General features: G+C 49.1%; 1 protein-coding gene across 1 annotated transcript; it reads right to left on the reverse strand.

Annotated features, from left to right (window-relative positions):
• Nucleotides 1-7,717: 7,717 nt before the first annotated feature.
• Nucleotides 7,718-9,480, reverse strand: LOC103639495 (putative pectinesterase 63). Its single transcript, XM_008662250.2, has 3 exons — nucleotides 8,845-9,480; nucleotides 8,583-8,772; nucleotides 7,718-8,474 (listed from the first exon to the last, which is right to left on the reverse strand). The coding sequence occupies exons 1-3, from the start codon at nucleotides 9,249-9,251 to the stop codon at nucleotides 7,848-7,850; spliced, it is 1,224 nt and encodes a 407-aa protein (XP_008660472.1). The 5' UTR covers nucleotides 9,252-9,480; the 3' UTR covers nucleotides 7,718-7,847.
• Nucleotides 9,481-14,094: the final 4,614 nt, after the last annotated feature.

Below are 14,094 nucleotides of genomic sequence, written 5' to 3' on the forward strand. Positions count from 1 at the left end.
TGAGTACCCACTAAAACATTTAAGAGGCATTCCAAGTCTTAATCCATTATGCTTAGGCAAGAACCTCAAACCTAAATTGATAAGCCTAAAACCCTAAGAGCCTTTTATAACAAGGAAACCCTAAATGATTAACTAACTTAGTTTTTCTGCACTAAGGCATAATTGCTATTAAATTCTACATATCATAGCATGCATATATCTTATTCATTGCATTCGATAGATTGCAACCTCGCGGACGGAGAGTACATCCTCGTGCCAGAGCAAGGAGTTGCTCAGGAGGTAGCCCCGGATATAGCACCAGAGCCTGCCCCAGAGGATCTGCCTGCCCCAGCTTTGGAAGGCAAGCCCCGGTTTTATGCATAACCTATTTATTATGCTATTTTACTACACTTAATGATTGTAGGATTGAATGTGCACTTAAGTGTAGGAGTTGTTTGAAACCCTAGTTGCATGATCTCAGGAATCCTTTTTGTGATGGATACTAGTATGCTAGGTCGAGTAGCTGCTTTATTAATTAGGGATCTCGGTAGAAGTCGAGTGATTTTTCTAGCACTCGCGCGAGGTCAGGAATTGATTGTACCCACTTTCATATCATAATGATGTTGGTTTGTGGACAACCATCCATGGGGATTGGTTGTCCACGAGATGGAAATTGGAATAAGGATTAAGGTGTGGTACCGTGTGTCAAGCGTTTGAACGTACTAAACACATGCCGAGAAATATGGTAAATCGGTAAGCCTAGTACCTGAGTGAACCTGCCCGCAGATTGCCCTCCTCACGCGACCTGAGATGTGGTCTCCCATTCCAGTTATGGTGGGTACAAGTGTGGTCACTGCACGACGGCAGTCGGGGTCAGTGAGGCATTGTACGCCAAGGCAGTGAGCCCCTTTCTGTTGCCAGGGAATCGATGGGGACGGTTGATGTGTGTGGGGATGGAGTGCCTCGCCACGTCGTGTGTTTAGGTTTACCTTGCAAGGTTTAAAAACTCGATTCGAATCGTCTGCTTCTCGCAGTTAATGAGACTGCTTGATCCATGCTGCTACATTGAGTAACAAGTGGAAATGTGATGACTTGGCAAAAGTTGTTGATTGCTAAATGTTTGATACCATGTATGATTAGATAGGTATACATTTAGTCTTAAGAGAGTCACACTAAAACTTGACAAAGCTAAAACTTGATTTATAGACTCAGCTAGTGCTTTTGGCAACCAAACCCCTCAGCCAAACAGCTGCATGTCTAGAGGTAGAGGAGTAGACTCCTCACACCGGGTAAGTCTAGCTGAGTATTAGTATACTCAGCCTTGCTTGTGGCATAATTTTACAGGTTCTCTGGAGGACGTGGTTGCTGGAGTGACTTGGCCGTCCATCTCTTGCCACCGGGTTAGACAGTCGAGTGGGACCCTACCTCGACTGAGGAGGAGCATGAGGAGTGATGGGACAGGCTTCCCCATCCCTCCGTTCATTTATCGTTAGTTTATTTTTCTGCTGCATTCCGAACAATGATGATTACTTTTGCTAAAACTCCGATAATGATGTAATAAATTTAATACTCTTAATGTGTGGATTTATGCTTTATTGTATTTGCTCTGTGCCTCACCATCGAGTGAGTACGTGGTACTTGATCCTGTTAGTGGCCTCGTCGGACTAGATCCGAGGGACTGACGTGTTATTCCCATTTAAGTGTGGTCTAGCCTCTAAGGCAGGACTTAGGCACTTAAGTTGGAATAATTCGGGCGGTTCCGCCACACACCCAGCTCCCGATATGCATCCACCAGCTGCGTATGCGTCCGCTCGACCTCCGCGCGCGTCGAGGCCTCCATTTTGTCCAGGCGGTCGCGCAGGCCGCCGAGTCTCGTCTCCATCTCCTTGGCGCGTTGGCGGGCGAGACTGGCCTCCGCTTGCGCAAGCTTGGCCTCGGCTTGTGCAGACAGCGCCTCAGCAAAAGCTTTGTTTGCATCCCTCCTCTCCTCCGCCAACCGACGCCTGAGATCCTCCTTCTCGGCCTCCGCAGCCGCCAGCCTCTCTGTCAGCCTGCGGCTCTTGCTTTCTGCAGCTGACTTGTCCCGAACAACATCCGTATGTTGTGCCCAGAGGCGCTCGATCCTGCCCTCGAGTCGTTGCCTCTCAGAAGTCAGGGCACCCGACGCAACATGGTCGGCGAAGGCGGCCGCCTGCCACGAAACATCCATCAGACTTGCAACAACATAAAAACAACGAACTAACGAAGTCCAAGACGGCTTACATGTTCAGCTGTCGTGACGCATGCCTCAGCTGTTGAGACACAGAGCCCGCCACGTCTTTGGCGGTGGCGGCCGATGAAATCTCGCCGCTGGCACAAAATTTGGACCATGGGTCCTGCGAAGTATCCTTCGCTCCAACCGCCGCCACAGGCAAAGTGGCCACCACTGGAGACGGGACAACAGCCAGCTGCCCCGCATCCGACCCTGCACCATAACCTTGTTCAAGACCCAGTCTAAAAAAACTCACCAACGAGGTAATCATCCACGTAGATGTCCGTATCAAAGTCGGCACCACCCGTCGACGCTTCGTCGGTACGCACCGACGACGGCGGCCTTCGCCCCTTCGCGGGCTCAGCCAAGGGCGGCTTGCCCACGCCAGAAGCGGCAGCCCTCGAACCCGCTGAAGACTTGCTGGGCCCGGGGATGGCAGGCTTCGCTGCCAGCGGTGGTTTGCTGCTGCCAGGGGCGGTGGACTTCGCGCCTCCCCGCGCCCGCTTCACCTCGCGCATAGGGTCCCCGACCCTAGTGATTGCCCGGCGCTTCCGCGCCGCATCTTGACGATCCTTGTCCATCACTGACGATACAACAGCATCAATATTCCGTCCATAAGGAAAAATCTTCAACTCACCGGCCATACGAGACGTAAATATGTCCTCGCCGGCCGCACGGGGGATCGGAACGTTCCTTGGCCATCGACCCCCAGTAACCTTCAGCATTCGCGCCGAAGACTCTCGGAGCTCGGGCGAAGACAACCTTCCCCCGAGGGCCACGCAAGTCCCCATCAACTCCACAGCAAAACGGTCAGAGACCCCCAACCCCCTACTGCAGTACCTATTTTTCTCTTCTTAGTGGCTGGGGCAGCCTCCCGCGAAGGGCCTTCCTCAGCCACGACCTTTGGTTTTTTTCCCGCGGTGGTCAATAGCCACAACAGTGTCATCTCCAGGGTAACCACCGTATGGCAAACGGTTTAACTCGAAGACCCGATTCAAGCGAACATTGGACCCTTGGATATCCCAACTTTGCAGACTCTCCATCCTCAGCGCATACCGCCCCACAATCCTCACAGCCCCATCCTCCACTTCACGAACGAACGCGGCTGGGTCTCGGCCGTGCAGATCCAAAGAGAAGGCCGGACTTCGCACCAGCTGCTGGCCCAAAGTAGGCATCTGGCGAGGGCATACTTCGCCCAGCACCCAGCCATGTGCCAGGGGCCACACTCCATAACCAATAAACTCCTCAACCAAATCACGCCCGCTGCTCATGTGGGCAGCGCACCGGAGGGCTCCTTCGTCCTCATCATCCTCCGCCACCTCAAATTGTGGGAATGCCACATAACAATGGGAGCACATCACGACCGCGGGGAGCCCTGGGAGGTCTTCGACTTCGCTTCCTAAAACATAAAACCAATAATCCCACCAGTTGCTCCACTTATTGCGAGCACAGGGAACTAACTCCACGACTTTCGCCGAAGTCTTTCCGGTCCTCGGCGTGAAGGTGCACGATCCAAACTGTGCAATCTTTTTTCCAATCTTTCTTTTTTGCCAATGTAGACAGTTATTCTTGGCGAAGACCTCTACGGAAGGCTGACCACCGTATGAAGTCACCGCCCAGACATACTTCGCCAGGGCCACCACGGCGTAGGTGTCAACTGGTGGACCTGGACCTCAAACCTCTGCAGGACCTCCGCCACAAAACGATGCGCAGGTAGGCGAAGGCCGGCAACGAAGAACGCCTCAAACACCACTAACTCACCCTCAGGCTCGGGAATCTCTTCCGCCCCCGGGACGCGCCCAACACCGTCCCCAAAATACCCCAACTGCTGCATGTCCTGCACGCGAACCGAGGAAATCCTCGAAATGCCGAACTCCACCGTGTGGCCTGGCTGTAACTCCACCACCGCCAAATAGCTCAAGGTATCTTCGGATGACGAATCGGCCGGCGGCGCATTTGCAGCAGATGAGGAAGAAGATGACATCGCTACGTACCATCGGCGGTGGCGTGCGGTTTGCTTGACGTGGGCCAGATCTCCGATGGAGAGGAACCAGGAGGGCAGGCGAGCGGGTGAGCGGTTTCAAGTGTTTAGGGTTTTCCGGCGCACACAAAGGTGAGAGTCAGCCTGCGCCGCGACGCCCTTTTTATACATACGATGCGACGCTTCGGGGAACCCGCAGTCCAACAGTGCCACGTCCATCAAAGGTCACATAAAAAACCCCCGCGGGACCACTTCGAGCGAGGGCAGCGTCTCCACCATCTAGCGACGTCTTCGGCACCAGATGACTCAATCGAACTGGTCCCTCGGAGGGCAAATGTTGGGGCGAAGGCAAAGACGCTACCCTTCGCGCGAAGCCTTCGTCGCCTCGCTACACCAACGAAGGCGAGATGATCGACACGGTTGCCCTTCGTCCTCTCCATTGCAAGACGAAGGCCAGACTCCAACGAAGTCTGCTAATCCCGCGTGTTCATCTCGCCCGGAGGCTCACGTGGAATTCAGCCCACTGTAACGGGCCCCACGTGGACAAGCGTGTTACGGGCCTAATCTGTAATAGCTTTTCTGTAATGACGGTTTGTAACCTCCCTTTCTGGGAATATTCTAGGGATAAACTGGGTACCCGAGGGCATAAACATCCTTGCCTTGGGACGTTGGCCGCTCGAGTACCTATAAATACACCCATACAGTGCCCTTGAGAGGCCAGATTAACAAAGCAATTGCCATCCCTCGTTAAACCTTGCTAGCACTCTTTCCACTCCCCCGTTGGATCCACTTGCCTAGGAGAGCAAGTTCCACAAACGAGGATGAGAGAGAGTGAATACAATCCAGCGTGAACAGTACGGGGGTACTGTTCATCTATTTATAGGCACGCGACGCAGCCCGGGTAAAATTACATCCATGTCCTTGAACATTAGTTTACAAGCAGCTTAAACTAAGAAGGTCTAACTAGTCCTTTTTCCTTCTTTGCTTGGCTTGAACCGAAGTTACTGAGCTTCGACATTCCGCAATGTTGCTTCTTCGCCGAATATTCGTCTTGAGGACCTTCGGCAGAGTAGAAGACCCCCAACAGTGGTGATATAGCAAGATCTTGTAGCATATAGTTTCACGCAAAAACTGAGCTAGCATACCCTTGGTATGCATGAAAATTATGTTTCTATATATTTGATCATTAGTGTAACTTGTGAATTTGATAAATTCAAATATATAAGTCCATTTGTATTTAGTGTTCTCAATAAAAAATCACAACATACGTTGTATACAACTCAAGTCACTACATGACTTGAAACAAATAGTCAGGTTTATTGTGGTACAACCAACTAGGTTAGTTTCTTCACCTGAAGAGTTACTCACAACCACGATGAATGCATGTGTGTTTGTATCAAAATACCATTTGAGTTTTCGATCATCTACGATCACACACATTAAATCATGCAATTATCTTAATACGATGTTTGAGAAGATGGTTAGATAAAACTGAATTATGTTTTTACAACATAGGTATATATCTTAGTCTAGCAATATCCAATGAAATTGGGCACCATATGTATAAACATTGGTCATTTACTTTCTAAAATATATCAGTGTCCATTTTGAACCTAGGATTAAACCTTTGTGCCATCAAAGCACATATGTATCTTGCAAATTGTAACATCCTTGTATTGCATTTGTACATACTTGCTAGGTTAAAATAGTGCATCTCAAATAATTTCATTTGGCTGAAGAAAGATATACATTGATATCTATGTGGTACTAAAGGACATTGACTTGTCATTAAATAAGTTAAGTTATGATCATGGTGGGATATGGAGATACTAGCAAATTAATCCTCATAAAGGATGTCGGATTATAGATTGGTCTATGTGGTAGAATTCTCATAGGAGTCATTATATACTCTAATGATTATTTCTACATATCATTCCGAAATCTAACATGTGCATGTATGACTTAGCTGAGTGTTAAATTATGATTCCATTAAATCATAAGCCATTATATATCAAGATGATGGTGTTTGTATTGCTTGGATGCAAATAGGTTATGTGCATACAATATCACTATATTGTCCACAAATTGCTTTATCCTCATGTATTGTAATACATTTGAGTAATAAATAGCTTACAAATACTTTGCAAGTTTATTCACGAAGTCTCTACCAATTTTCACACTTTTTCTCATATAAAAGTTTTTAATGAGGCAATATCAATACAAGAATATATGCCATATCCCCTAATTTCCCCATCCAGGTTTTTGAAGGAGATATTCAAGACATATCATGTCTTCTCCCCTCAATGGGTTTTCAAAAAGAATATTAAAGACATGTATTGATAAACTCTTATGGGTTTGTGATTGGGCAATAACAATATATGCCACATTAATTTTCCCTTATTTTATCACTAGGTTTAAAGAGTTTTAGTGGCATATCGGTTTTTAGAGGAATTAATTAATACAAAATACATGTTGTATCGTTTTTAGTTTTTCCCACTTTTTCTCCGTAGTACATATATCAAATTAAATACTTTCAAAGGTAATCTCAGAAATGGATTCGAACAAGGGAGGGTGTCGGTAAACAAAGAAAAATATGATCTCATCCACCTCATCAATTCAGGAGGAAAGCACAAACACAAAATCAATGGAGGGCATTAAACAAGATCAAAGGCTATTAGTAAACAGGAATATGCATATCATCCGAAGGGACACGTCCCTTCAACATGTATAAATATATACTACTTCCATTGTCAAATATTTGTTGTTCACTAATTTATTTTTTAACTAAAAGGTGACAAATAAAAAAGAATAGAGATAATACTAACCATCAATGAAAATTGCAAGAGTTTTCATTTCCGGTTTCCTTTGCGACATTTCTCCAAAACACGCAACGCAACACTCGCCTCGTCAGCCCACTCCAGTCTCTCCAAACAAACCAACCAAACGACACACACATGGGCACCTGGCTCGCTGCCCATCAACTCAGCTCCTCCCCCTGCGGTCACGTACCGGTCGTCTCCACAGCGAGGAAAAGAGCTAGCCGATCGATGAAGCTGACGATCCCGGACGAGGTGCGCGCCAAGGCGGAGGTGTACGTGGGCGATGCGGCGGGGCAGGGGAAGATGCGGCTCCTCCAGGAGACGGGCCTCTCCCAGCGGCCTGCTCCCGCTGCGTGACATCATCGAGTGCGGCTACGTCGAGGAGACGGGCTTCGTGTGGCTCAGGCAGCCCCGCAAGGTGGACCACTACTTCTCCAAGGCCGGCAGGCACGTCATGTACGGCGCCGAGGTGTCGGCGGTCGGCGACAAGGGCCGGCTCAGGAAGATCACGGGGGTCAAGGCCAAGGAGATGCTGCTGTGGATGACGCTCCACGAGATCTGCGTCGAGGAACTGCACTGCAAGGCCATCGAGGGACTGTCCAGTAGCTTCCCCGTCGAGGCCTTCGATCGACGTGGTGGGTAAGGACTAAGGAGGGGCGAGGAGGAGGAAGAAGAAGAAACGGCTGAGGAGGACACAGCAAAGACGCCAACAACTGATGGATCGCGTTCTGCAACGTCTGAACTCTGAAGAGATTAATAAAGTAGTGCTAGCCGCTATATGGTATTGGTAACACTGCATGATCCGCTCCGTTCCGCGCTAGCCCACCAGGCTTGGCGGCGGCAGGATCCACGAGTCGCCAAAGATGAAGTGGATGCCGGTGAAGGGCTTGGCCTGGGCGTCGTTGAGCACGAGCGACCAGCCGATCCGCTTGTGCGGCAGCGCGCCGGGGCCCGAGCACATGTACTCGCCGTAGTAGATGCCGCTCTTCTCGGGCCTCTCGATCCTCCAGCCGTCCCAGCCGACGGGCACCACCTCCTTGCCCATGGTGGTGTAGGAGTACACCACCCGGGAGGAGTCGCCCCAGGCGCGGCCAAGGTAGATCTGGCCGGCGCCCGTGCCGGCGATCCGGCACCGGAGGAAGGAGAAGCCGCTCTCGATGGCGCCCGCTATGCTCTTGGTCCGCTGCTGCGCCGTCACCACCGCCACCTGCTTCGTCACCGACATGATGGCGCAGTCCTCGTACAGGGACCGCCCGAAGCCGAAGATGAAGTCCACGCTGCCCTGGATGTGGCACGACTTGAAGTAGTGCAGGCCCTTGTGGTCGTACAGCGTGTCCTGCCCACCCTCGATCGTGCAGTCGTAGAATGCCGCCTTGGTGCCGAACACCCGCAGCGCCACCGCCTGCCCGCCCTCTTGCCCCGGCGCAGCCATCGGCGCGTGGTTCTACTACGTACGTACGTTCACAGCATATATATGCGAGTAACGCAACGCAATGCATATATGCATCGTCGATCGATGGTGAACGAAGATAGAAACGATCGACGCACGCACCCTGAAGACGATGCCGGAGGCCATGAAGTAGTCCGACTCCACCGCCACCGTGGCACTGCCGACGGTGCCGACGGGCTTGCCGTCCTTGCCGTGGGTCGCCGCCCTGTCGTCCCACATGATCACCGGGGGGTTCTTGGGGTTGCCCAAGAACGTGATGAACGGCTTCGTGTACGGGACCAGCACCTTCTCTCTGCATGCCAACGCAATATGCTGCATGCAATTTTTTTTTTATTAGACAAGAGTAAGTCTTCATCAAAATCACCTGTAGGTGGCCGTCCTGATGTCGAGGATGACCCTCCTCTTGTTCCCCTCCGGCACGGCCCTGACGGCCTCGTTGATGGTCCTGAACTTGCCCTTGCCGTCGGGGCTCACCACGTACCGTACCACCATGCCCTGCGCCACCAGCAGCTGCGGATCCCACACCTTGCCCGCCGACCCGTACATGTGCTCATTGCTCACGTTGCTGTACAGCTCCACGTTCTCGGTCACGAACTCGACGAAGCTGCCAGCACCGCCGTCGACCGCCGGCACCTTTACGTTGGTCCCGCCGCCGTCGATGGCCACCGAGCTGGACGAGGATGCAACCGAGACGAAACATGGTTGCAGCAGGACTATCGCAACAAGAGCAACGACGACATGCGGAGGACGACGGCAGTTTTGATGCCCCATGGCGACAGAAAGAGATCAGAGTAGAGTTTCTTCTACACGATAGTAATTATTCCGCTCTATTTTGGCAATTATTGAGCCAATGGAATTCTGAGGCATGCATTTTGTTCATAGGTTTGGAGTGATGAGAATGGGAGGATGCATGCAGGAGGAGCTAGCATTCATTTTTGTTGGCCGGTTCTTGTTCATCCTTGTACAATTCAGCATGCATCGCCTCACCTGCCTCCTGATTATTTTTAGCTATGGCTTCATTGAGGGAGTAGTAGTAGTCGACTTCTTTTTTTTTGGTTTATGTGTGTTGAAAAAAATAAATGTGAACTTTATTATTTGAACAAGGAGGACCAAAGAAGAACATTTTTTTGAGAGAGTACAAGGACGTCGAATATAATTAATGCACACCACTACATAGGAGGCAACTAGAGATAAACTCCAAAGTGAGGCACCGGGTGTTAATCTTGGGATCGAATCCACACCCGACCGCTCACGTAAAGAAGGGGTAATTTAATCCGCAAACCCAAAATCTGACGGGTACCCAACCCGATCGACAGGTGCAGGTACGGGTGAAAATTTTGACCCGCGGTTGCAACCCACACCCAACCCGAAGTTTTGTGGGTATGAGTGCAGGTTTTCACATCCGACCCCGAAATTTAGTTTATTATTTATTTGTGCAAAAAAGATTAAGATACAACGGTAATTATTTTGAATAAGTAACTTTGGTCAATGATTCACAAAATGTTTTGTTGTTGCCCAATATAAGAAGACTTAAAATATGTAGATATAACTCAATTATTGTCGGAACTTAATTGCTTATAGTTGAATTATTGTTTAAAAGTGCACATTGAGTAAAAACCTGCGGGTGACCCGAGACCCACCCGAAACTCGACGGTATTGGGTGCGGGTTTAGAATTGCACCCGCTGTTGTGATCGTGTGTGAGTTTAGTTAGACTTCACGGTTGCAATTACCAGTGAGTTTTGCTCCACCCGACCCGAACCGAATCCATTGCCATCCATATTCACATACCAGGCAAACGAAGCCGTTAATTGCAGGATCATGCATGGATCCAGAATCCAGTGGAAAGAAAACAAGACCTTGGCCCATAATTCATGTATGTATTCATAGATTGTGGCCCAGTCACTACCGGAATCCGAGGCTTTGCCGAGTGTCGGCCTCTTTGCCGAGTGCCTTTTGTCGGGCACTCGGCAAAGCAGGCTTTGTCGAGAGCCGCACTCGGTAAAGTTAGGCTCTTGGCAACGAGCCTCTTTATCGAGTGCTGGACACTCGGCACAGGACCCCACTCGGCAAAGACACGTTTACCGAGTGTGAAACACTCGGCAAAGGTGGCGCTCGGCAAAGGGCCGTCAGCGGCCGTCCTAAAACTGACGGCCGTCAGTCTTTACCGAGAGCCGAGGGTTGGCACTCGGCAAAGATCTTCTTTGCCGAGTGCCAAATATTGGGCACTCGGCAAAGGACGCTTTGCCGAGTGTCTTCTCTAGACACTCGGCAAAGTATATTTTTATTTTTTTGATTTTGTCTCCTAAACTTTTTGTGGTATGTTCCTACACTATGTAGACCTACATGTATCATTTGTGGACAATTATAACAGAGTTTTCAATCGTTAGTAGATTTAGTTCGTTTATTTGAATTTCTTCGGAAAATTCAGATTTGAACTGCAGGTCACTCGAAACTTGGAAAACCATGTATGCAAAAATGATATTCATGTTACTTAGCATAAATTACGACCGATTCCAGGAGCGGACCGGAAACTTCGAGCAACATGCTCACTAAACATGGTCGTGAACTTGCCATCCACTTGTTTAAAAATTATATAAAACACAAACAAAGTCAGAAAATCATAAAACTTGTCCACGTGTCATGATATCATATGTACAGGCTATGATAAAAAATTGAAAAAATTTCGAGAAAACTATGACGCGCTATGTGTACAAACCTAAGAGATCCACATTGAAACTATATGATTTCATGTGTAGTTCTCTTAGGTTTCTACACATAGTGTCTCACAACTTTCTCCAAACATTCTAAAATTTTTATCACAGCCTGTACATATGGTATCATGACACGTGGACACGTTTCATGATTTTCTGACTTTGTTTGTGTTTTATACAATTTTTAAACATGTGGATGGCAAGTTCACGACCATGTTTAGTGAGCATGTTGATCGAAGTTTCCGGTCCGCTCCTGGAATCGGTCGTAACTTATGCTAAGTAACATGAATATCATTTTTGCATGCACGGTTTTCCAAGTTTCGAGTGACCTGCAGTTCAAATCTGAATTTTCCGAAGAAATTCAAATAAACGAACTAAATCTACTAGATATTGCAAACACAGTTATAATTGTCCCCAAATGGTACATGTAGGTCTACATAGTGTAGGAACAAACCACAAAAAGTTTGGTGGCCAAAACAAAAAAAATACAAATGTATTTTGCCGAGTGTCAGCTGGTTGACACTCGGCAAAGTATGTTTTGCCGAGTACCCCTTGGGTGGCACTCGACAAAGAAGTATAAATTAATCTTTGCCGAGTGTCAACTGGTCGATACTCGGCAAAGGAGCCTTTGCCGAGTGTCGCCGATCTGGCAATCGGTAAAGCTTATTTTAAAAATAAAAAAAATCTTTGCCGAGTGCCAGATCGCGGGCACTCGGCAAAGAAGGAAAATAAACTTCGCCCGACCTTCTTTCTCCTTCTTTCTCTCCTCTCACTCTCTCTGTCTCAGCCGCCGCGTCGCAGTCTCCCTGCGCCGCCGCCTCCCCGCTGTGCCCGCCCGCGCAAGCCGCGGCCGCCCGCGCCACCGCGAGCGCCGCTCGCCGCGCCGCCCCACCGTCGTCCTGCCGCCCTCCCCGAGCCGTCTCCTCCCCGCGCCACCGTCTCCCCCGCCCGCCACCGTCTCAAGGTATATTTTTATTAAATTATATATTAATGTTTATATTAATGTATTGATGTTTTATAGATTAATGTATTGATGTTTCATAGATTATGTATTTAAATAAACACATGTTTATATTAATGTGTTGATCACTCAGTATATGTCTCCCATCCAATCCACCACCGCACGCCGCCACTCGCACCGACCCTCACACAACACACTCCCACAACACACTACCCCATCCTATCCACCACGCCGTCACCGACCCTCACCACACCACTCGCACAACACACTCCCCATCCTATCCACCACCACACCGACCCTCACCACGCCAACGTCTTCAATTCCTCGTCGTCGTGCCGTTGAATTGAATATATATATATATGTGATTGCCGGCCATCGTGCCGTTGAATTATTAATGGAAGACAGCCATCGTGCTGATACTTTTATTTGCAGGATTTCGAAACCTCCCCGTGCAGGGGAGGTGCTGCCGAAATTTTCTGTTGCTAGGCTTCTGTTAGAGGATGGAGAACCGTGAGTGGATGTACACGGGCCGTAGAGGAAGGAACGATGTCACCACTGAATGGATTAGAAAGACCGATGATTTCGTGGAACGGGCATATGGCGAAGCTGCTAAAGGAGCGAGTCTAGTCCCATGCCCGTGCAACAAATGTGCCAACCGGAAAAGAAAACCAAAGAAAGCCATGGTAGAACATATTTGGAAGAATGGATTTACGCCGGGCTATACTCGGTGGATATTTCATGGTGAAGCGCATCGTACGAGAGAGGAGGTGCTGAGACAACGTGTCGAGGATTATGACGCGGATGCGGGGGTAGCAGATATGTTGAACGACTATTAGGAGGCACAATACACGGGAGGATGTATGGATGACGAGCCAGAGCCAACTGCAAAGGCGTTCTACGACATGTTCGACGCGGCACAGAAGCCCCTTCACGACCAGACAAAGGTTTCTCAACTGGATGCCATTGGGCGTGTAATGGCGTTCAAGTCGCAGTACAACATGAGTAGAGACGCATTCGATGGCTTGTTGACGGTTATTAGGAGCCTGCTTCCAGATGATCACGTTCTGCCAAAGAGCATGTACGAGGCACATAAACTCCATGCACTCAAGATGTCGTATGAGCAGATTCATGCTTGTCCGAAGGGCTGCGTGCTATTTAGAAAAGAATACGTGGAGGCAAAGTACTGTCCCAAGTGTACATCGTCTAGGTTCATGGAGGTAGACTCTGGTGATGGACAGAAGAGGCAGCTCGACATCCCCTTGACAATCCTACGACACCTTCCGTTCATACCGAGGATCCAGCGTCTGTACATGATAGAGGAATCCGTGAAACAGATGACATGGCACAAAAATGGAAAACGATACAATCCTGACAAGATGGTGCACGCATCCGATGGTGAAGCATGTAAACACTTTGATGCCATTCACCGTGAGAAAGCCGAAGAGGCTCGTAATGTACGTGTTGCGTTGGCCACAGATGGGTTCAATCCCTATGGAATGAGCGCTGCCCCGTACACATGTTGGTTCGTGTTTGTTATCCCAATCAATCTCCCCCCTGGTGTGTGCTTTCAAAGGCAGAATATATTCGTGTCGTTGATAATTCCTGGACACCCGGGGAATAAAATGGGCATGTACATGGAGCCTTTGATCGATGAATTGGTACGTGCCTGGGAGGAAGGGGTATGGATGTATGACCGAGCTACGAAGACAAACTTCAGAATGCATGTTTGGTACCAGTACTCCATGCATGACTTACCGGCCTATGGGCTATTCTGTGCCTGGTGTGTTCACGGTAAGTTCCCATGCCCAGTTTGCAAGGAAGCTCGGCGGTTCATTTGGTTGAAAAAGGGTGGCAAATATTCGTCCTTCGATAAACATCGACAATTTCTTCCTGCTGACCATCCATTCCTCCTAGACATCAAGAACTTTACGAAAGGTGTCG

Source organism: Zea mays, chromosome 1 (genome assembly GCF_902167145.1).
Source record: "Zea mays cultivar B73 chromosome 1, Zm-B73-REFERENCE-NAM-5.0, whole genome shotgun sequence".
Taxonomy (NCBI): domain Eukaryota; kingdom Viridiplantae; phylum Streptophyta; class Magnoliopsida; order Poales; family Poaceae; genus Zea; species Zea mays.